Source organism: Scomber scombrus, chromosome 10 (assembly GCF_963691925.1).
Source record: "Scomber scombrus chromosome 10, fScoSco1.1, whole genome shotgun sequence".
NCBI classification, from domain to species: domain Eukaryota; kingdom Metazoa; phylum Chordata; class Actinopteri; order Scombriformes; family Scombridae; genus Scomber; species Scomber scombrus.
In genome coordinates, this window is record NC_084979.1 from 11,597,042 (window position 1) to 11,622,553 (window position 25,512).

At 38.2% G+C, this 25,512-nt stretch overlaps 1 protein-coding gene across 1 annotated transcript in view; it reads right to left on the minus strand.

Annotated features, from left to right (window-relative positions):
- Positions 1-3,105: 3,105 nt before the first annotated feature.
- The window catches only part of espn (espin), a 40,068-nt gene continuing 17,661 nt past the window's right edge, over positions 3,106-25,512 (minus strand). Inside the window, 7 exon segments of the mRNA XM_062427255.1 lie at positions 3,106-3,812; positions 5,140-5,151; positions 6,089-6,168; positions 15,373-15,750; positions 16,267-16,412; positions 21,193-21,427; positions 24,093-24,235. Of these exon segments, the coding sequence (XP_062283239.1) occupies positions 3,665-3,812; positions 5,140-5,151; positions 6,089-6,168; positions 15,373-15,750; positions 16,267-16,412; positions 21,193-21,427; positions 24,093-24,235 (1,142 nt within the window). The 3' untranslated portion in view covers positions 3,106-3,664.

The following is a 25,512-nucleotide window of genomic DNA, read 5'->3' on the forward strand; positions in this document are numbered from 1 at the left end:
TAGTCCTCCGCTCCCCTCTGTCACATATGTATTCTCTCTTACTCACTTCCTCCTCTGCTTGCACGCGCCCATTGAGCCCAGCTGCTTACGTCACTACAGGTGAGCGTCAATCAATCATCGATAAATGCTGGTTTACTCTCAGGCAAAAGGTTTGCGGCAACTTTTCGCTTAAGGACAGCTTCATATTTGTATTTCTGAGCAGTTTCTGTGATGCAGGACAACTTCTTGGCTTCATACTGTGACATTTTTAAATCAAATACATTTAAAACATCTTACAGTAACAGATATTACGTTATCTGTCGTCTAGTCCTTTGCAAATATACGAAAATAAAGTGCCCTGATTTATGTTATCTTGCATCGCATTTTTCTTTCTTTCTTTCTTTCTTTCTTTCTTTCTTTCTTTCTTTCTTTCTTTCTTTCTTTCTTTCTTTCTTTCTTTCTTTCTTTCTTTCTCATTTTGTTGACATCCTGCAACTGATGCAACAAGTAGCTCTTTGGCGCACTCTGGTGACCAATGAGGTGCATTACAGCGTCGTCACTGATAAACGCACACTGCATAGAGAAATGAGGGCTTTAATAAATCTGTTTTGTGACTTCACTGAACACACCTACACTAAAAACTTGGACTGACATGATGAACTTTCTTCAGAGAAGATGTATAAAAAGAAGCCAAAACCAAACCTCAAAATATTGAAAGTAATCTTTGGCATAATTCTGGATCCCTGAAACTTAGTCAGAACTCTAAGGCCATACAGATGACATCTGTATGTGGACAGCTGTCTCTCATATGAGATAAATCCTTTATTTTTACTTTCTATGATGTTTGAAATCTGTTATTCTGCGTCCTTGATGTAAAGTTCAGGTTTGTCAGTAAACAAATAAAAAGAAAAGAATTGATGATGGCAAAACAAGAACCAGAAATTACAACTTACAACTGTTAACTTACTCATTTTATTGGCTAAATTTCATAATCACAAATCCAAAGTTTCTTAACCTCTGACATCTATTTAATTATTCCAAGTACTGTATTTGAAAATTGTATCAAGTCTGTTAAACTGTTAAAATATTAAAGTTAAATGACTTTTACACCATATTTTATCACATTTTTTGCATATATGTTTTCTTTATTGATCTGCTTACACTGCTTTTATACTATATCTATTATAATTATTTGTCTTTTTTATACTTTATATATAACCTATTTTATCCTAGTTTTCTTTATTTACATTTTATGCTTATTAATTTTTACTTCATCAGTGTTCATATTTTTAGCATATTTTTTTATTTCACGTCAGTTTCCCTAAAGATAAAAAATACTTTTATACTGAGTCCAATATAAGAGCACCACAAATTCCAGCCTCACAAATCACCACAACTGAACCAATTTCTAACAACAACAACAAAAAAAGTTTCATTAAGTTTCACAGAGGTAGCATTTATTTAAGGAATGTCTTGTAGACTAGTTGATTGTACATGTGTTTCTGTTGGAGTCAACACGCACACACTCTGAACATTGTTTGGTGATTAAAGATTTATTTGCTTCATTTTTAACAGTCTGAAAATATAATTATACATGATTTAGCCAATATTCTATTCAAGCAAGGCTGAGACATGTAATATGATGCAAAGTGGAAACAATAAAATGACACAATTTTGAGAGGGTCACTATATACAGAGTTTATATATATATCAAATGGCAATGACGTTTACATCATTTTCAATTTCAACATCATATGGCATCCGATGAAGGTGAATTAGAATATTTCCAAATAATTCCCCTGGCCAGGACTGTGTCTTTGATGACGAAATGACGTGTACGCTTGATTTGTAAAAATGTGCACCCAACATGAACGTAGTAAACATGTAGAATATTTTTCATGTGTCACATTCAGAGATAGACATCCAGCATGATTGAGTGAGATTCACTTACTTATTAAATGTCAATGCCCAGGTTCACACACTGCTACAACTTAACATTTGTTTTCTCAGTTTTGCCAAAAAATTTCAACACAGATATTCATATTCAGCCTGAAACTGATGAATGCTCAACAAATTTGTGAATTGTACGAGTGTTTGAAACCCTGGAACTCTAATAAGCTGTTTAGACCCGAGAAATTATGAATCAAATGAGCTGTATATTTATCAATCTGGCATTCGCATAAATTCAGTCATGTAAAGATGATCTGCCTGAATGTTTAGTGTGAATTATACCGTAAATTGTGCAAGTTTAATTCATCTTTTGTTATCAAATGATTGACCAAAGACATGAAACTAGACTCTTCACACTAGTGGCTGCAGATAATAACACAGCCAGCATGTCTATGCATATTTTTTGTGCATTCCAGATGTTCTGGCAGACTGAGAGAATTCTGTATTGTCGGCAGATCTTCCAGGTTAGTGGGCGATTGGCTGGAACAGGATACAGTACAAACTGATCTCTTTTTTCTGCTTGCACAATATATAGCGTGTGCAGATGAGATGTCTGGTGTATGATGCTGCTCTTCACATATGCATATATTTTAAAAAGGCCATGTTCATATAGAAACCTAGCAGGACTGTATTCACATTGTGTGTCGTTGTTTTTTTCTTTTGTGTAAATTCAGGGCCCTGGGTCAAATGTGCTTAATAATACATCACCACATGTTTGATACACATTATGCAACACATGCACACAACATTTCACATTCATGATCACAATAACACATAGGTCACATATAGAAAAATGAATTACGAACATTGCAGCTTTTTCCCCCAGTAATAATTAATCAAATTCAATTTGCACAGCTACGTAATCTTTACATTAATTAAAATAAGATATATATCTGTATTCCAAATCCACAAAGAAATGACAACAAGCTTATCTAACGAAACAGATTAGTTTGAAAAGTGTTAGGATTTGTTTCTTACAAGAATTACAACTCTGGCAGTAAAATGAAGCCATTTAGAAAGTGCTTCTATGAGCTTGATACAAAAACCTCATGACTAAGTATATAGCATGATAAAGATGTGATATTGTCTACATACAGAATGCATTAGCTGCTTCAGGGTTTAATAAGCCGTTGCTGAGTTGTGATAACACAACTGAGCTACTTTTCAATACACTACATAAGGGTGAGGGCGGCTAATAAGGGAAAACACAAATGCAATGACAGGATGTTTCCTCCATAGCAGAAATGCTCACAAGTAGCCCCTCTCTATTTAGCATAAACCTGTTTGAGTAAATCTTTATGAAACAGCCTCTGGTGATTTGCAGGAAAGCAAATAGCTGGATACTACAAATAATCTTAATGTAATTAAGGACACATGCAGTTATAGTAAATGTCTAAGTGAGGACAATCAGTGCATATCACAGCTATTGTTAACGCTAAAAGACCAAGAGTTTATGTCCATGATACGTTCAGTGGGAGGTGAAGGGTCACACTGCTGTGCTTCATCCAGGCTACGTCTCAAAGCCTGTGTGGACAGAAGTAACTGTAACGTGGTCCTGTGTTTCTGGAGGCCGAAGAGAGAGACAGGGTTCAGAGAAGACAATCTTGTCCCCACCGTCCAGTTTACAGAGAAGAGTTGAGGATCAGGCAGAGGGGATGTGTATAGTGAAGGCCTTGGGGGTGGGGGTGTGAGGATGAGGAGTGCTGCAGGGCATGTTGGGGTGAGACGGCGAAGTTCACTGTTTGGCTATATCCCCTTTCTTCAGGATGATCTGTCGCTGCCAGGGGGCCAGCTTGCTCTCGTCGTAGCCCATGGTTCGTAGTCGCTCCTGCTCCGTCTTCTCCTCCTTCTCCTTCACCTTCTTGGCCTCCTCATCTGCTTTTCTAGATGCATAAATAAGAAAAGAAAAGAATGGAGGACAAAGGTTCAAAAACAACCATCAAAGTTGCACATAACATTGGTTTATATAATTTAAAATTATATACACTTACATAAAGAGTTTGTTACAATATCTAAAAAAGCCTATAGTTGGTTCACTAGTTGTTTGTCTATGTGTTGTGGGAAAAATGTAAGTGTTTTTCCTCTATTATTAAACTACATGGGCACAGATTTGTTGTCACTATCTCATTTCAAAAACATGTTAATGTGTGTTAATACACTGTCATAACGGCCTCCACTCTGTGAAGGCATTAAAGACGTCAGGCTCTGATAATGGCTGATAAATGGCCCCTGGCTGCTAACTGGTCTTCCACTTTATAAAGTTACACAACTAAGCCACTTTCCCACTCACTACATGAGGATGAGTACGGCTAGTAAAGGGAAACACAAATGCAATGACCGGGTGCAACGTCTACGTCACTCTGTTGTGACCGTTTGATTGACTGATAAGCCCACGTGGGATTAATTTGGCAAATTGGCGCGACACTGACCGTTTTAAAGTACGTAGGTGCAAGGTGAAAAACATTAGTCGTTTTGGCTGTTGAAAACAGTGACTAGACTTGTTGTTTCCGGCTATATCTATATACGACAACATTTGTGGAGTATGTGACATTTTTACTCCAAACTGCGACCCGTTCAGTTCAAAGGAGAAGTTATTTATGGCCCAAAATGACAGGTGCGTGAGTGGTGGTCAGGTTGTGTTATGGTTGTATTTTATGGTGTTAGCATGAGCCCTGGGATAGGTCGTGTTAGCTTACTTTTGAAGGCTAACTCTTCGAGGATTTCTACAGTTATTCTTCTGTTTACACATTAGTATAGCGTATAAACATGCCCATCGTATTACTCTGCAGAGTTAGGAGGTTTTCAGTCAGGAAAGCAAACGACAGACCGAATAACTTTTTCGGACTGTAGCCTACAAGTGATACTAAGTAGGCATATCTGGCACAATCTCACTTACTTCCAAAGCACATGGAGAAGGTAAAGGGCTTATAAAGTCTGAGAAAACAACTTTACTCAATAACGTTGTTTTTTAGACTGCTTAGTGTTGTTGGAGTTTAGACCTTTGAACAAGTGATATTGATTTATCCTCGGTGCTCTTTTCTTTCTGTCCCTTCTAGTTAACAGAGGAATAGATAATGTCTAGATTTTGGTTATTACTGTGGACAAGGAAACACTTATGAAATCAGTCAGGATAGTCTTATCAACATTATCACATCTCACAATAAGCTAAATGTTATGTGAGCATTAGTTTTAAATCATTTTTGTGCTTACCTTTTCTGGTCCCTGCCACATCAGGTGGGCATAAGCACAAGAAGAAATGGTAAGTATCTCAAACAGCAACACCAGTTATTTTATCATATTAAACCACATGCACATTGTACATAATAAATCTTCAAAAGTGGGGTAACATTACAGACCCAAAACAATTATATTTTAGTACAGAAGTGCAGAGAAATGCTTTAAATAGATAAATAAAACTTTAATATAACATAAATGATAAATAAAGAAAAGAGAGATGTAGACTTTAACAGGGTTACTTTACTCAACTAAACACTGACACTGTCCACTTTACAGGTTAAACTTTCTGTTTACAAAAACATCAGTCTGCTCCTAACTGTCACATATGTGGCTCTGTGGACTAGTTGTCGGTAAATGAGTAAATTATGTTTTTATGCATAAATATTGATAATTATATAGATTAGTACAATAATTACGTGCAGAGTGATTGAATTTCTGCAGTGGCAGAAAAAGAAAAAAAAGCATACAATCCAAAACTGAATGCGTGGAGTTAAAAACCACTTCATCCAACAATGTACAGATCTTGTGTCCATGGATCCGTTCTGTCTTGAATAAAGCTGACTCTGCACTTGTGATGCACTTGTTAAGCAAAACAATGGACAACATGTTTCTATTTAGATAATGAGCCATATTACAATGTGTGCATCTCCAGATTATACCTTCACTTCAGCATCATGTTCTCCCTCCATATCCACAATAAAAAACAGGAACTGTATGATGGTATTGAGTCAGTGCATACTAAAATCTTGGGGTTGTTTTCAGTTAGTTAAACAATTTCCTTAAAAATTCAGCAAAAACTAAACTTGCAGAAACAGTAAAGAGTACACTTACATACAAAGACACAATTAACACTATCTCCCGTTGCTCGCCCAGGACATGATGATACTAGATAAGATGACAAACACCTAGAGGTGTTACTCACCTCTCTTCGTCCATTTTTTTCTTCATCATGTCTCTCCTCCAGGCCGGCATTGATGCCAGGCGTGCTGCCTCCTCCTCAGCCTGTAGAGGGGAAGAGGGGTTAGGAGAGAGACAGAGATGGGTTCCCATACCAGTCAGTAAAAGATTGTAATTTTGACACAGGCAGTCCTGTCCTGCTCTGCATGACCACTTCCCCTGTCAATTTATCCCCCAGTGAATTTAAACCGAAATCAAGTTGTCTGATTTCGGTTGAATTGTACAATGCATTTTTTGTGTGGCGAAGAATCAAAACTCTCTGTAACCTTTCTCTAATTTTGAAATACAGAACATTTACCAAAGCCTTTATAGCTGTAGTGCACCATCATGAACCGACAGTTAGCAGACTGATTAGTTTTCTGTAATGTCACGGGTTCAATCATCATCAGGTCTATCAATCTAGAAGAGCCATCTGTATATTTTAAGGGGACAATCCTACATGCTGTGACAGTTGATATTATGTTGACTGACAGTTAATATCAAGTATGCAAAATCACAGAAATCATGCTCTAACTGATGCTCAATGCAACGCTTGGTTTAATCTACAATTAGGAACAAACTGAAGGTGATGGAAAATAATATTCAGGACTGGTTAAACACATCCCCTCAACATTATTTCATATTGGCAGCAATGAATCAAGGAGGGTAGGACTGTTGCCAGCACAGCTCAGGGTAGAATAACAGAAGCTACATCATACAATATAATACATGGATATTCTCTTCAATACTACAGATAACAGTCATCCATACTCAGCATGGCTGTAATACCAGAGCCACTGCATATTCATGTCCAGTGCCTTGAGTAAATTACAGTTAAAGGACCAATATGTAGAATATTTACCGTACTAAGTCATAAAATGACCATGATATCTTATCAGACATAGATAGAGATAGATTCCACCCAACTTAAAAAAACAGACAAACAAAAAACGCATGAGCTTTGAATTCAGGGAGGAGGCGGCGGGGGAGACAACTATCTCTAATATTTTGAATCCGGACAGCAGTACCCGTTTTAAATGCTTGTTGTCAGTATTACATATTTCTCCTTTAAGTTACACTGGTGCCATGTTGTGGAACAGCCTTCTGTTACACTATCAGCTGTAATAAAACAAGAGGGGCATCACAGATTTATAATGTAATTTTCAGTTACTTCAGCCATTAGTTTAGGTGTTTTAATGTGGGTTTGTTATTTAAATTGTGCTAATGTCATTTTGGATTTCATCAACATTTGTAATGCATAAATCATTTTAGTTTTCAAACATCAATTTGTGTTGCTGTCTTTCTGTCTTTATTTATTTATTTATTTTTTGGCATTTCAAGGGTTTTACTTGGCAAATTTACTCAGATAAATCAATAAACTTGTGGTTTGTGGTTATGTCAAGGCAACTTTTAAAGGGACAGTGAACTCAATCACAATCAAAGGTTGCATTGAAGCGTTTCATGCCTGCAGTGTCACATAAAACGATGCTAAAGAGGGCAGATGAGCACCTGCATGGAGAAGAATAAACTGTAATGAAACATTATTCCAACCTATTCATCAAAATGTTCTCAAATGTCAAACTTAAAACAAAATGCCTCTATTAGCAGAACTGTGAGACTACTGCTTACACTGCTTAAAGCGTATGTGTTGTGTTAACTGACGCATGTGCTTAAAATATCAAACAGCTCACAATAGGTACTCTTCTCCTGTTTGTTTAGAATAAAGTAAAGACCTTTAAATGGACAGGATTCAGACAGCACACACATAAAGTAACTGGATCCTTTTCTCTTTTTCAGCCTGTAATTGGAGGTGGAGCAGAGAGTGAGAATGAGGGCAGCCATCTTGGATTTCTCATCTTCGCCTGACAAGATACATTACCCTTTTGCATTCCTCTTACTAAAGCGTTTCACTTGCCCTGGCTAAGATGAATCCAGGTAAGATTATCTTCATAATCAATTTTTAATGATTCCCCTGGGAATTAGAGAGCAACAAAGAAAAATCTAAACTTTACCTGATAGATTGACTATGGTAAGTAATCTGCTGGTTAAATGCGGATTGTATTACCACTTACTGTTCATCTACAAGTTACAGATTTACTTGTGTTTGTTACCTGGCAACCATGATACCCTAAAGTCCAGTGATAAATTCATCATATTTTGATAGACAATGTTTGACTTGGCTTTTTTTCCTCAAGGTACTATACAAAATGCCATGTAGTTATATAAACCTATGGATTGTAACTTGTTTTACACTTGGTTGTACATTACTGTATGTGGAATATTTAATTGACTAATTACACCCTTCAATATCAGCTATGTAATATGAACATTAAGAAAGGAACATACACAAATAACATGCTGTAGTGTCGATGCAGAGACCAATCTAACAAAACCAAAAGACAGTATTATAATATACTGAAGCACTAATCAACACACTGATAGTTTGAATTGATGTTCTGCTATACAACCTATGGGTCAGGTTTGTATCATTTTGTTGCAAACAGCTTCAGGATCATGTCTCATTCCAGTTTTGGTTGTTTTCAAATCTAGAGAGTTTAGCCAGTACATTGCATTATGTTGGCAACCATACATTAAAGGCACTAATGGACGTAATACAAGACTGTGAACAGCTAAGCTTCCCAAAACACCCAGTGATTTAGACAAAACTTTAATTACGTGTGATGGTATTTCTACATTGTTATGGATTATGACTGTGTAAATTGTTGGGTTCATTTGAGTAAGAAGTTTTGAGTCTATCAGCCACATTCATCTGACCAAAGACAAGTTGACCTTGATATCAACAAACAGGCAAGGCAGAGGCTTTATTATTATAATATTATGAGATGTCCTGTTGTGGCAGTTGGGGTAATTTGTACAGTGTTTTTGCCACTATACATATTGAAGAGGAAGAGGTCTTTGGCAATTATAAGCTCACTGTATTTTGTGCTGGTGGGTTCGCAGTGGGCCTTGAATTTGGCACGTTGAGTTTTCAAGATGTGGGAACTCATGCCTGTTTAAAAACAGTTGGCCATTACCTGTTACCACTTTTTTGCATAGCATATATTTATATTTAGCTGCATGTGGTATCTTATAATAAAATCTTTCCAAATACTAACTAATAAAAACAAATAACAAATATTAACAATAAATACATAAACCTTTGTATAGTCTGGTCAAATGTTGTTATAATGGGTTTAGAACTAAAATCAATCTAATTATTGAACTTTAAATTCATAGCTCTTTTCTGTTTTATACTGTATTTTTATGCTATATGTTCATTGCCAGGATTTAGTGTTTCACAGTCAATTGAATATGTGCAATACTGTAAACACAAAGATTCTGTCCTTGTGCAGTGTACAAGCTTAGCAGACAGAAGTGGTACCAAATCTAGATCTCTACATGACACACACTGACAAAGACATAACTGTTGATATTAACAGCATCACAACATACTTTTTACCGAGCTGTGTACATTCACCAAATCTGACACACATACTGTACACAAATACAAACCTAAATATATATGTAAACCTTTAAGGTTTACCAGCTGACTGCCTTCCCTTTTGGGCTGTGAGTTGATAAAGATTCACTGTAACCTCATTATGGCCTCTGTAAGCCACAGATAGCATGACAGCGGGTGGTGCTAAGAGGGTTATTTGAAGGTAATCTTGATGCTCAAGATGACACTATGAGAATAGTGTTGTTCTTCATAGCTACAAGTGTTGCAGTAAAAGATTACACATTTAAGAGCTCAGTGTTTGACAGTGGCTCTTTCATTGGTATGTATTTCACTGAGATTATTTAGTTTCTCTACCATGATGGAAACAAATAATGTCTTATGAAGTATATTCATGTATGCATTTGGATGACTCCTAAGCTTTCACGTGTTTACGTTAAAAATGTGAAGTAGAATTAAGTAGGAAAGAGCTACTACAATCGTATAATCACAAATATATATAATCAAATGTCAACAAACTTTATTTCAAACAACAATGTAAAAACCAAATAATAAAGGAACACAAATTTAAATTATGGAAAGCTTGGGTAATTCTCTCAAAAACACTCAAATTATAAATAAAATGTAAAATACAAAATGCATAACAGCCTTCATGGAACAATTCATCGTAAATTTGCTGTTGAATTTAGAAGAAAGATTTAGATCATTTGTCAGTTGAATACATTTGAATGTAATAAAATAAAATAAATATAAATAGAATTCAATTTGCTAACAGAAATTTTCAATTTTTGAGTTCTGAATTGGTAGTTATAGACATAATCTGAGCTGTTTCTCCAGACCTTTAACATACCTGCTAATCTTTATAATAATCTATACTGAAAGGCACTCATTGTATGAGCACAATCATGAAGTAAAGGCAAAAACCATTTGTGAACCACTAAGTAACCTTAAACTTGAGCACTTCTTTGCCTTTGTCAACTCAAAGGCAAAGAAATTAGGTATTAGGGCTTTGCTCAAGCAAAAAAGAGCACTTAGAGCAATACAATTTGTGCCATCAGTGGTTATCAAGAATGCAAATTAAGATTTATTTCACTGTCACTGGGGTATGCATAGTAACTGTCTAACCAGGTAGTCTTCGCAGTTTAATAGTGAAGTGGATCCTTTACTGCATTTACCTTCTTGAGATAGTGAATCAATGACACTACCTTATCACGAAATGCAATCTGAAGTATTCAGTATAAATCAGGTATGCAGAGTTTTACCAATTATGTTCTTCAATACAAAGCCAATCTAAACAAACATACTGCACAACTTGTATGGCAAATCTTATCATTTAAAAACGTTCCTAGAAGTAGTGTACCATGGCAATCAATCATAGATTCAAAAGCACTTGGTTCAAAACAATTCAAAAGGGTTGTAACAATTTTACACATCTTTTGACATCACAGGCTGTCTTTTCATCCACTTAAGCATGCAAGTGATGAAGTCGGTACTACTAAGTGGATGCTCTTTGCCTTGCTGCAGTTAAGTCCCTTATGTGACATGGCCTAAAAGCTGACACACCAGATTAGCTCCTTTCCACTGTGCAGGTTAGTTCTCCTGGCCATGCTCTTCACGCATTTCTTCTCTGGTTGTGCAGGTGGATCAGACTTTAAATAGAATTGAATAGATACAATAGAACAGGGTTGTTAGATATCAAAAAGCTCTGCTTCCTTTCCTTTCCAGAAAGCAAAGCTTCGGTCAATGTATCTGATGATCTCCTCATTACTGAACTCTTTGAGCTCATAAATAAGTTTAATTGAGTCTTCATTAGGTTCATCTCTAGGTGGAGGTTCATCAATGTGAGGTTTCTCTATAATTTTAATGGTATCAGGTGGAACATCCTTAACTGTATCTGGTCCTGCGCTTACTGTTGTGTCCTGCAGTGTCTTAGGTTTTGCTGTTGCATCAGTTTGTGGTACAGCTTTAGTTGCCAAGTTCTGCATATTGTCCTGCTCTGAACTTGTCCCATTAGAAACCCCAGTCTCATTTGATGACATGTGCTCAGTGGCTTTTACATTCCTCTGAGCATTGTCCAATGAGTGTTGCAGTGGTCTCTGCTCCACACACCGACTATTGTCAGCTAAACCATCCATGGCTGCAGGAGGTGGTGATGATAGGGAAACCTCTGATTGTGGGGTTGGTGCAGGTGGAGTTGTGGAAGCAGGGTGGGTAGGTGGAGGAGGAGGTGGAGGATGAGAAGGTGGGGGAGGGAGCGACTCCTGCACTGGTAGGATGGACATGTCAGGAGACATGGAACGTAGAGAAGCCGTCATCACACCTCCCTCATTATCCGATTCTCCAAAATACTTGGCCTTTATGTCCTCAAAACCATCCGCCCAGTCTCGTTTTCCTCTCTCAATTTCCTCCATGACCTCCTTGTGAAACTGCCTAATGACCTCCCATTTATGGCTACCAAGACGATCAAACATCTCATAACACAAGAGGTGGCGGAATTTGCGCTCGCTGCGAGACATATTCATTTCCAGCAGCTGAAAGTATCCAAGCATGAATAGGTCAAGGGTTAGGCTTTCGTAATTCACAGGTGATCCGCTGATGTGTGGCAAGAAATGCTCTGGCCAGTAGATCATCTGCGCCCGGCTCAGCCTGCGAATCTGGCGTGTAGGCACTTGGCTCATGATTGTCCTCCAGTGGCCAATCAGATTCCCTACTACCTGCTTTGACTTCATGAAAAGGAGGAGTTTGTCATCTTCACTCTGCATCTCCTCTCCAATCTGTGCACTAAATTGGTTGTAATCCTCCCAGCCAACATCTAAATTATTTCCTCTTCTACTAGCATATTTAGTCCTGTAAGATTCAGAGATAGTGTACTTCCGCCAATGTTCAAGGAACAGGAAGACAATCCTTTCTTTCCTCATTTCAATGCATTCCTGGACGTAGCTTAGATCTGTCTGCACCTCCAAACTTCTTGTTAGTTGATCATTTTTCAAAATGGGGTCTGTACAAAGAACCTGGTTAAACTGTTCAATGTTGGTTGGAGCCAATATTTCAGTGGGCACATACGTCTGAGGAGCATGAGATGCAATGATAACTGGCTCTTCAACAAGTGGTAAGACTGATTCCTCCACTGAAGGTAAAACTCCATTGGTTTGGGACTGAGGGGCTTCAGCATAGGAACAAGGGATATCATCCTCTGGAATGGTTTCTGGACAATAACTAGACTCACTTACCACAGGGAGTGACCTCTTGCGTTTGTACACTCTGTTTGCTTTGTTATCTGCAGACTGTGGTTGATTCTGAATTTCATAATTTGCCTTGAGGTTCTTCACTGAAACTCCACACTGCTTTATCTCCTTCTCTACATCCTCTCTTGTTGAGAAGGACTGAGACCGTCCAATAAATCCAGCTGATCCTGCTGGATCAGACTGACATACGCTTACAGTCCTTGTCTCTTCTTGAGAATATCCAGGACATATAAGATCCAAAATGTCTATCTCTTTGCCCCCCAGGGTGGCAAGAAGAATGGCCATACTCTTGAGTAGGGTGGAAATCTTGTTGCACCAGGCTGGAAGGTCTTCAGCTTGGCCATGAACCTGCTTTGGATTGACTGAGAAATGCCCTTGATGGAGAGCAGCAGACACTGGGAGAAGCTGGTGAAGCTCCCGCTCCAGTTCCTCTAGCTCCTTCTCGACTTCTGAGACCTTGTGCATCACCTGCAGATTCTCTATTTGCTTCTCAATGCGGTTGAGGTCATCCTCTGTCATCAGTTCCCCAAATGGGCCCAAAATGGCATTGTGGACATGGGAGTAGTGCCATTCCTGAGGCTGGTAGTGCCCACTTGCCGCAAACTAAATCAGAAGTCAAAGGAGACCACAAGACAAGAAAAAAAGGAAGGAAGGGGGAGTTCCTTCAGCTCGGGAGTTCCTTGTGTAAACACACGCTTCAGTGCAAATCCGTCTTGACACACAGATTTTACATGGATTTAGTGGTGCAATGGCACTGCCTCATTACAAGCATCAAACTTTTGTTTTGAGTCAAAGAGAACAAAAAAGCTTTATCCTTTTTGAATTAATATGCAAATTACATATTCATTATACCAGCATGGATAAATAGAGCATTGATTTAAGGTTTACATGTCTAAATTTGCACTTTCTGGGCACTTCACACTGTAGATCTTTTACATCTATATCTGCTCAATTCCCCTCTGCCCAGTTCCTTACTCCATTTTTATGAATCAGGTTTTTATATTCTAGGTTAATTTAAAGAGCAACTACACAAAGGCTGAGCATCCTGCTTTTTAATCTTTTTTAGTCTTGCTGCATGTTCCGTCAGCAACCCAAATAGGATGTAGTACTGCATGATAGTGTAATGTCACATCGCCTTTGGTTACTGTCACCAGTACAATAGACCGCAGTCTACAGCCAACAGTGGTAATAAACCACACTGGATTTGTTTAGAGGTGCAATGGAGTTGAAACTGTCAACCCATAGTGGTCGTTGCAACAAAGTAAACGTAAAGGTGGTGGTTTGGAGTTAATCTTCCATATGTCATGATCTCCATGCAAAAAAATAAAACAAAACATTTGAATGGGATGACATTAGGGTTTTTGTACATTTTATTTGAAGTATTTTTTAACTTCTAGAGTAAAGTGCTATATAAATGTCATATTAGTATTTTTATTAGTGTTTTTTGTTATTATTACTTTGACCTGTAGTGTGAATGGGCTTGGCATCACACCACTGAATCAGCATGTAACACCTTGAAACCGCAAAACTCCATCATCAAACACCAGCCCACACTGTGAATCCATGTCAAGTGTGTTAGTGCTGTGATGGGCATTGTAGCCAAGTATTCAATTCACTGCACTCGAAAGACTGTTGAAAAAAGAAACATGCATAGAGATGCCCAAAGAAACATAAATAGTGAACACACTGATATCTAAATTCAGAGCTTTCTAGGTCAAATGTCTTTTCATGCAGTGACTAATAAGATGTATTTAGATTTCTTATTTACAAGGGCAATATATCACTAAAAATGTTCAGCATTATGCTCAGTTCAGATTACTACTTAAAGCATGTCGTTGTTAGAAGTTGTAATGATGCCCCTGTATCTCAAGAAATAAACAAAAAGCTAGTAGGCCAGCATTAATGAACCACATCCTTGATAGCAATAAATTATTAATCAGTCAAATTACATATTGTATAGAGTATTACACAGGACTAATAAGTGTTCAGATTGCCACTGTATAAATTACATATTAAAACCGTGTCTAAATACACATAATATCACTACACACATTGCATTGATTATACTTAAAGGTAAATGTCATGGATTGTAAGGCCAAATAATTCAATTTAAACACAAAGCTTGTTTAGGAAAGCACAGAGTGCTGGCTGAATCCCTTGTGAATAACTATATATAAATAAGTATATGAGTGTAAGGCAGGTGATGGCAATGAAACCCACAAAAAAGCTGAAAAGGATAATTATAAGAAAGCATAGATGCTAAATGTAAATTTGTACATTTGTGTAGTCTTGACTCCCATTGGATGTTTCACACTCGACTAACTGTTTGACAAGTCTAAAAGTAAGATCAACACTTCTGTCATGCATGTATGCTAAAATACATTCACACATCCTCATTGTTCAAAATCACAAAAATCCACACTCAAATCCAAATTCAAGCAGCTATCCCAGTTTGTGTCATTAATAATTTGAGAGTGCATTCATGTAAACAAGTGTAGAGAGCATTTCAAATTTACAGGGCCACAAATGGGATAGCTAACATGACAAAACTTTCAACATCAATCCTACCTTGCGTTTGTACTCGTCCTCCTCTTGCATCTTGACCTGAAGCTTTCGCACCATCACCTGCCTCTTCCATTCAGGGATAGCTTTTCCCTGCTCGTCATGAGTGGGTACAAGTGCCTCCACATCTGTGAGGCTCGTCTTCCGCCCTGGGTCTGCTTCTGCTGTGCCACCACCGCTATTCCCATTGATCACAGAGTTGGAGGGCAGTTGCTCGTAGCTCGCAGAGGATGACATGGTCATGGCAGATTCACAGCCAGTTGGGCTGGGGCTGGGACTCGGGGTTGTGGGTGGGGAGGTGACAGACGTATTGGACGGTGGAGGAGATGGTGGCTTGGCTGATGGGATACAAGTGCGAGTCTCTGGTGGAGGTGTGGTGTTTCCCTGGGGGAATATAAGCAACAGGTGAACAGGAGAACATGGGTGTAACAAAACAGTTTTTTATTTAACCAGTAACCTATCTTCTGACTACATATTTAGACATACTGTGCAAAAAGCATTCTTGTGGAAATTGAATGTCCTACAATGATTACTTTCAGATTCACAGACATTAACTAGCTTTCAGACAGATTTAATCTTCTCTAGTCAGCCTTTACTTAGCTGAAGTTAAACTCACAACTTACTTGATGTATTTGGTATTAGTGACATTGTAGTGTAAGTTAGGTGATTGAGGTAATTTATGGCGTCCGCTCGTTACTGTTTGCAGTTTCCAAATTCATAAAAACTTAATTTCTATCTCTTGACTGCATGCATTTAACTCAGCATGTCTTTTCATTTACTGGCACTGGATTTAAAATTGAGACAGAGCAATTGCGAAAACTGTGGCTGAATTTCTAAAATGATCAATTCTCTATTTGTGACTAATGTATTATCAGTAATGTAGAAAAGATGTTGATTTACATTGTTGCCTGTTGGTGCACTGCTGGAATAGACAGTGGTGTAGCCTTTACTGTGGGGTGTGGGCTTGAGGCTCTTCCCTGCTTTGATCTCTGCCAGCAGCTCTGAATTGTCGCCAGTGGGGGACATCATGTTGAAAGATTTTGTGCCTGCAGACAAAAGGATGGAGTAGAAAAGTGAAACCGGGTAGAAAAAAAGACAAAAGAGAGGGAGAGAAAAAAAGAGAGAGTGAGAGAGATACATTGAAGAAGAGGGAGCAGGAGAGGGGTTCGGTGGCATTTCAGTGTTAAATATTTCATCCGATCAGGCAGGTAACAATGCTGACCTGGAGCGTGTTGCATCGTGATGGGAGGTCATTATGCTGTAGTGAGTCAGTGTCTCTCAGCAATATGTTTCTTTTTAGATTTGTTTGCTTTGATTGGCATTCGTCTTTATGCCTCTTGGAGTTCAGGGTTTTGCTTTGTTTCTCTGAAACAGTTTGACACCATTTGTAATTATCAAATGGCTCCCCAGCTACCAAGCGGTTCTGAATGCGTTTCAGAGACAAATAGACCAGTGATAATTCAGCATATTTGGCAACTGTTGCATCAATAAACAGTTGCAATGAGCTGGGATGAGATGGGGAGGAGCAGTTCAACATTATTACGTTATTTCACTACAGTGAGTCCAAAGAGAGGCACACAGTCTCTTTCGGAGTGTCACCTGATGTTATGTATACAGCTAAACTGCTGCTGAACTGTGGTAAAATGTATGCATTCAGTTTCCACGGACACTAATCTGCTTATAGTGAAAAATGCATCAAATTCAGACTTCAAATACGACCTCTATTGATAATGCCATAAAAAGAAAATGAAATGGACAAAATTATTGAAATTTCAAATGTCAATAAGGCAGTGCTTACATGCTTACATGTGACGCCACAATTTTGTACAGTTGCTTTATACATACAGTAAATGTTACTAAAATGGTAATCAATTAACATTAACTCCAATTACTCCAATGTCAATAGGACAGTTCTAAAATATGAAACAATAGCAATGTAGCTGCTAGTTTAACATTACCTATCCAAAGAACCTTTAAGGCTGTAGCTGGAAAAATCTCAAAACAAACATGATAATGTATTTTGCTGCTATAACAATAGCTACACATTTTTTATTTAACAACATTTCAATTTCACACATTTTATCCAAAATAAACCAAGAACCAACAGCTGCCTCACCTGTTTTAGTGAATGTAAACCTCAAATGAATTGTATATCTTCAGTCCCTCATTGAGCACTCATTTTCTACTTTGGAAATAAAGAAAAAAAGGTCCTGTAAAATGTTCCCTGTTGAGGCGACCACAACGGTCTAGCTGGAGACAAGACCTCGCTAGCCTGCCACCCCTCCTCACTCTCCCTTGCTCTCACTCGCTCTGTCTCTCTCTCTCTCTCTCTCTCGGGGAGGAGAGAGCAGCTTTCTATTAAAGACCCATCATCACAGTTGGGGGAAATCTAAAGGAATCACCAGTAACTGAGAGTGACAGCGAGCTATTGGCAAGCTGGCAAGGAATTAACACACATACGTACACACGCATGGACGGATGAGGTTAGGCAGGCAGACACACATGCACACATGCACTCACGTGCACGCAAGCACACACAATCACCTTTCAATCCCCAGCTTGTTAGTCCACCCTACCGGACCAATCCTAACCACAGCAAACTCAACAGATAATTCACTCATGTACACGCATTCATGACATGCACACAGCTCACTCACTTTCCTCCCCCCACCGTCTCACCACACATTCACTGGATTACACAGAGAGACAGTTTGGTGACCGTCAACCCCTGAGCACCACACAATGTGCACACACAAAAACTGTGGTCTGTAAAAAGACAGGAAACAGCTACAGGGAAATTTACAACCCCATGTAACACCTCTTTAAATTTACCATTAATAGATTATATTTTAAAAAAGAGTTAGACTTTTGGGATGACTCATTATAAAAGATCCAGATTTAGGATCTTTTATAATGAGTCATCCCAAAAGTCTTACTCTTTTTTTCTCTTACTTAATGTGGATCCATCGCAAAAAAAGTCTGACAACATATACAGCCTACCTTCACCCATTTCTCCCTGATCTTAATTGTAGAGCACCAGCACACTTAAATATCCACAGCCAGATCACTTTAAAGGCTAAACTTAAACTAGCACTTGACTGAAGTACTTACATGTATTTGAATAACCCTTTGGAGTTTGTGTGTTTTTGAGTCAAAGGTTGTGTGTGTGTTAGTTAAATTCTGTTTAGGCTAGGGTGTGGACTCTGCAGGTCCGCCAGAGTGAGAGTAAAGGAAAGTAAAGGAGGGTGGAGCTGTGACAGGTAGAGAACATTTGACAAATTGCCTCTCATGCTGGAAATCATAGCACAAAGGGTTTCTGCTCTGGGTTAGACATTTAAAAGGAGTCAAGCTGCTGCATCTCTTATTAGCTGCAATTCAGATAAAGATGTGTCCTGCACTAATCTTCTCCATCCTGTTGATCGATGAGAAACAAAGGGGAACCTCTAACCGTCTAGAATGTTGCAGTAGCATTTTCAATCAGCCACCTGGTCTGTTGCCGTCATATCAATAAGCACCAGAGTTGTAAATTCATCTTGAACTCTCAGATGTGTTGGTGGCTTTTAATTTTATGACCACCCAACTGCCTGTTTATTACCTGATTAACGCTGTAGCACAAATCATGGCATTAGTGAGCACATTCTACTCTGAAGCGTTAAGGGTTATATTGCTGTCCTGTCATTAGGGAGCAGGTGGCATACACAAAGACATTTAGATATATGGTGAAAAAAGCCTAAAGATAAAATACATTGATTGAAAAAGGTGCTCACATTAAGTAACTAATGGTTTACAGCTTAATTGATGTTTCTCTTTATTACTGGTTTATAAAGACCTGTTTTGTATATCACCCTTTGAGCTGCTGCTTGTCACTCATACTGCAATTCATCCTTCACTTAAACCACTGAGATAATGAACTGTGACATGCTGTGTCAATGATAGTCATATTCTCATCACCAAAAATTCTCTTCTGAACCAGAATTTGCTCTTTTAAATGTCATCTATGTGGCTGTTTTATAAAAATGTTAATGATTTAAGCAGAAATTTCTTCAGTATAATAAATATTTACTTTTTAAAATAGTATATTCTCAAACCAGGGTAGTGCATGCTTAAAAATATTCAACAATCAACAAATAATTTTTGAAGCTAATAAAAATAAATAATAAATCCTTATTTTAAATGAATAACATGTAGCCTGTGGTTTACTGGGGAGACTTTCTACTGTGAGGGTAAATTTTTAATATTGTACAGAAATTTGATTCATCTTTTTTCATCCAGTTTTAGGATGAGAAATTAGATTCGGGTTTCTCTGTCTTTCTGACTCTGACTTTGTCCATGTTAATTGCTCTATTTTATTTTATAAAAAACCCCCCAAAAAAACATCCTGGGGATCAATGGTCAATTCCAAGTAGGTAGGTGTTTCTCTTTTATCTGTCTAGCCATAGTGGATATCAATGTTTCTACCCAGTTCTTCTATTTATTCTGAGTGCTTTGTTGTGGTGTAAAGAAAATATATCACTATTTATGATGTGTGGTGTTGTGTTTAGAACTAGGTGGATTCAAAGTATGACGCCTACAGTGAAACCCAAATGTGCTACAGCATGACTTAACTGATAAGGTGAAAGACTGGTTTGCAGACTGTACTTACTCCTCATTGGTCTTAGTGCCCCTCCCTCTGCCTGAGAGTCAGATTGACCCCCGCCTTGATAGAGCAGCAGTGAGGACAGACCACGGCAGGCAAAAAGAGGACAGAAACAAACACAAAACAGGTGGAGATGGAGCGAGAAAATGAAGAAACATGTAAACAGAAATAAACATACAAAAAGGTGAATGGAAAAAAGGAAAGAACAGTGTTGGCCTGACAATGAAAATAAACAAACAATAACAGCGTCTGTGTAACATTGTTAATTACTACCAAAGGAGAAAGTAATGTCATTGACCTGACTGACCCACGGTTTCTTTCATTTTCTGAAAAATCACGATTACTTGGGGACATTTTCCTCATCTTCTCTTAGGACCAAAGTCAATTTTAACAGGTCAGACTAAATTATATAAATTTCTTTTGTTTCTTTGATATGATGGTGTATTGGGCCTAATTTTGCCTTCCAGTTTCTTATTTGAGGCAACATTTCATTGTTGTCAATTTTTTTTCCTTTTAGCTGATTGTAAATTGGTTGGGGCTGTTTTTTTTCTGTAAAGTCCGTTTAGGTTTAGCTGTGAGAAATAGTGCAGGCAAATTTTATGAACTTGATCTTGAACAGCAATCACAAATTTACAATCATAATCAAATTCAAGGACTTGTCAATACTTAAAGCTTTGACTCAATTTCTTGTCCCACATCATTTCATAAATTATACTTGGATAATACATTTTCACCACTTACTAAATGCAGTTTTAACACATAACATTACACAAGAGTGAAAAATTTCCCTGCAACTGGAGCAGTGTGTGCTCCGTCAGACGGCAGCATCTAGGGCAGCGGGGCACTTAAGGAAATGGCTGAACACTAAACCAGTTCTCAGGGTAATGGTAGCCCTGCATCATTAATTTATAATCTGTTATTTAGGATGCGAGACTCAACTCATCTTAACCCAGTGAGATTAGATTGTGGCCTTTGCTGTAATTCCAGGAGCTCTGCTCAATGTACAGGAATGTGTAAAAAATAATACATTTAACCAGAAAAGGGTGTTTACATTTCTTGTTTTTTTTTCTCTTTTTAAATAGCTTTTAAGCGATCTTTAATACCAGAAAAGCAATTAAGAAAAGAAGAGAAACAAAAAAAAGAAAATTGTGTGTAAAAAACAAACAAAAAAAAAGTTATGGAACACTCACTTCCTGATGAGGAAGATGGGCGACGCTGGTTGGTGTAGGTGTTACTGGTATAGTGATTGTAAGTGGTTGGCATCTCTGGGGGCAACGGAGGAGGTGGAGGGGGTGTTGGCGTTGGGTTGCTTCGGGGAAGAGGGGGTGGAGGTGGAGGAAGTGGTGGCGGGACTGTTTCCTCTGTAGTGCCATTCTCAGAGCTGGGGGCGGAGCTGTCGGTAGGCTCCTCCAATAACACGGAGCCCTGGTTGAGAAGAGGGAGGCACAGAGAAGAATTAGTCAGTCGAATTTTATATCCATTACCTTGTTGTAGTCGCCACTAGAAGGTTTCCCCTAGCAACCATATTGTTTTACTCTGCTGGCTAATATTTGGTCACTGATAAACAGGGTTGTGACATGTTGTCCATTCAGTAGTATTGTCCACTTAATTTTAAACACATTAGATAAAACACACATTTAATAAAACAGTAATAAAATACAGTAATAAGTGTGAGTTTTGCATTCCTTTTGCCAGTTCTGCTTATAAAGGATGCAAAATAATGTTTTAAAAAAACAGTCATAATCAAATCTGTTGCCTCAATTTTTTCTTAATTTGTGAATAAACAAAAAAAACATTTATTTATATATATATATATAATAAACACCACACTGACAGGAATCTGCCTTCCCTGCTTGCATAGGCATCCCAGTTGAAAGTCCTGCTTGGCTGAGCCAGCATTGTTGCACAGAGGCTGTTGACAGTGACAGATGTATGCAGCCCTATTAGAAGTGTCCTTCCTCTGCTTCCTGCCCTCTTTAATCAACCCATAAAGACATAATACCCTATTGCTAATAACCAAGCTAATATGACCTAATCTCTTGGGGAAACTCTGAGGGAAAACAGTGGGAAGAAGCCATCTGTCAGTGTAAGTGATAGTGCTTTAACCCCCACGCCCACCACGCCCCTCCCCCCCAGTGTGCATGCGTCCGACACACTCTGAAAGCGTGCCATAACTCTGCTGGAAGCAAGTTAATGGGCCTTGACATTTAACCCGCCCCGCCCCTCCTTTTATTCTTCAGACGCGTGCTCATGATTGTAGACCCCTTCGCTCTGCAAGCCCCCCAGAGAGTTGGGGCGAGGGCCCTGTCCAGATGGGTCTCGGCAGCACGTGCCATTGCTGCCGTTGATTAGCCTGTCCATCTGCTAGGGTGCCTCTGAGACCAGTAGGGGCCCCACTGAGGCCTTAATTGGCTCAATGTGGATTATACCCCGTATCACCCAGAGCACCCCCATTCTGGATCCCCATGAGATTATAAAAACACCTCTCCAGGGACACTGAAGAGAGTCCCTGGAGAGTCCTTTCAAACTGCCTGTGCAGGTATGTGGCCATAAACAAGTAGTTTAACATATAATATTAGGAAACACAAGCAGGCACAGACAAAATATTTTCTTGATAAATCTTTTTAGGGCACGTATGAAAGCAAATGTATTTTACTTTAATTTTGCATCTAAAATATTTAACTCTCCATTTCATTGTCATGCAAATGTCCTTTAATGAGAAAACTAATAGTTTTTTTTACACAGATTGACAACAACCAGTGGCAGCTCAGAGAGTGTTATTCTTACAGCCAGTGGCAGATACCAAGAAAAGACAACTCAAAATGAGGTTATTTTACTTTAAGTAATGTAAAATTTAAAGATGATTCCATCTCATCAGGCTATCATCAGAGCAGTGTTTTAAAGTGCGATGTTTGAAGTGGCTCATGACCTGGACTCTTTTTCAGTTTGTATGTTGATGTTTTGTTTATGAAGTTTATAGAAGCATTATCAGGTTAAACCTAATAAGTCTTTAATTTACCACATAACAAGATGAATTTTATTTTTATATTTGAGCATTTATTCTCAAAATCACTTTTTTTTTCATTGTGTTTTTTTACTTGTGCACTCTTTAATCATGTGACTTAGGTAGTCACTTCATCTACTATAATTTCTTTAATCTTTGTATGTTGTATTATGCCCTTGTAAGCACTTTCTGTGACTTATATCTATGAAAAGCACTATACAAAAAATGTATTCAATTACTGTGTGAAATTACTTATTTTCTTCCCAGATACTACTCGAATATTAGTGTGAATTAACCTTTAACATGTCACACATTTTTTGTAACAAATGAATCACAAGCTAAAAAATACAACAGATCCTTGGTTATTAAGACAAAATGAAAGTCAGTGGTATCCTTTTTTATATGATGTCTGTTCATTGGTGACTTCCTTCTAAGGCCTCATTTGTCTGAGTTTGTTCCTTTTGTTTGTTCTTAGAAAGTTTACACAACAGGGTGGAGAGTCAAGTGAAAATGAGGGGGCAATTTGCATCTAGAGGACACAAGATATGTAACATGCTGAGTAGCATAATGCAAATGCAAATACTGCAGCCAGAGTGGTAACCTAATGCCAACACACCATCATCCAGCTAAACTTCACCCTGAAAAGGATCTTAAAGGAGCTAAGATCTACTCACAATCGTAAACAACCAGGGCACAGTATATTAATCCTTTATTAACCTTATATCAGTATCCATCAAGCTTGTGACCAATAGGCTGTTGTTTTACAGTTTACACTACACATGATTTGCAATATCATGTATATTTTTTTCATGATACACACCAATAAATTCATGAAAATGCCCGCTAAAGGGGAAATTAAGCCATAATATTCCAATATTTGCATTTCCATATAGGTCCATAAATGAAATAATAAACCGTTTACACATGCTTTACTTTTCAGACATCGTGTCAGCACTTGTTGGTTTATGGTAATGAGGTGGTTACAGAGAAGTACAGACCGACTATATTTAACACAGCATGTAGCCATGTACTTCATTTAAATCATTCGGATGTTGTGTGGTCATAAACAGCGGAGATCTGGCTCACCTCCTCATTGGCGACCATGCCTCTGCTCCCGCGGGGCTCAACCGTGTCGCTGCCCAGGTTCTTGTAGTAGTCCCCAGTGCTGGGCTGCTTGCTAAAGCTCCTCGACCTCCTGTTTGAATCCACTCGCCGCAATTTTTCGTGGTCTTCTTCAGGAGTAAGTTGCTCAAGAGACAAAAAAAAAGTGATGTCATTGCTAAGAACAATTAAAAATGACATGTCTTGCATTCTCCTACTTTAATTTACTATTACAGCACTTCTTTTGGTGTGGGACAACACACTGTGCAAATTGTAGCTTAGTAGCTTTTCTTGCCAGATTAGCTCTCTGGTGTGACTAAATTAGCTTTATTTTAGTGACAACAAGCTTTCACTAAGTTCCAGTAAAACATTTGCATTTATGTTTCATGTGAAGCCTGCTGGGCCACTGCATATAAGAATTCACACTCTTACTTTCATACTTTACTATCTACTTCAGCTGCAAAGCAGGATATTCAAATCCTGTCAATCTGAGAGTCTTCATAGTATTTTGCGGTTAGAAAACATGTGGATCCCATTGGACATATTGCAGAAGAACCAGAAATTAGCAGTGAATACGTTTCTGGAAATCACTTTCCAATTTGAGCAGCTAACATGCTTCTTCGTATCAATTTATTATTACGAAAATCCTTGTTTACTAGTCATTCCTTTTTTCCAACAGTGTGCAGATATGGTGTGTAAATATGAAAAAGCAAGCCCTGTATATTAAAAAAAAAAAACCCATAAAAGCTGGGAAGTACAAGAAATGCCTCAGTTGTCATAGCAAAATGTAGTATAGTTACTTTGCCTTTCAAATCTAGGCATCAGTCTCAGATTTGCTTTCATTTACATTTTGGTGTTCACCGAGGTCATGACTTCTCACAAAATCCAGACAAGAGCTTTAGCGGTCAAGCAGATGTCCAAAGTTAACTCAAGTGGAAATAATTGACAGTTGACCCCTGACCTCTCATCCTTTGTGGTGTCATGTTCTGAGTTCTCATAAGCCTGTTTAGTGCTGTTGACTCATGTCTCCTGTTAAAGAATTGGTCCCCGGGCACTTATCAGGTGGGAGAGTAATGTGAGCAGGGGAGCGCTACAGATGGTTTGATTGTCATCCTCCAGGGAGGTGGGCCAACAATAGTAAATGTACAAAGCATTTCAATTGCCCCCTCCCATCCCTTACACAGACATACACACCGAGAAAGCCTTTCTTCCCATTATACAATCCGACTGTCAGCATAAAGTCACTATTATATGTTTGTTTTTACAATTTAATTTGTTTGTATTATCAAATGTTGCTTAGTATTGCTGCAGTTTGGTTCAGCACATTTGTGTGTCATTTTGCAAAAACCTCAGTGTATCAAAGTACAAAGCTACAAACATTCTGTACAACTACCTTAAAAACTTT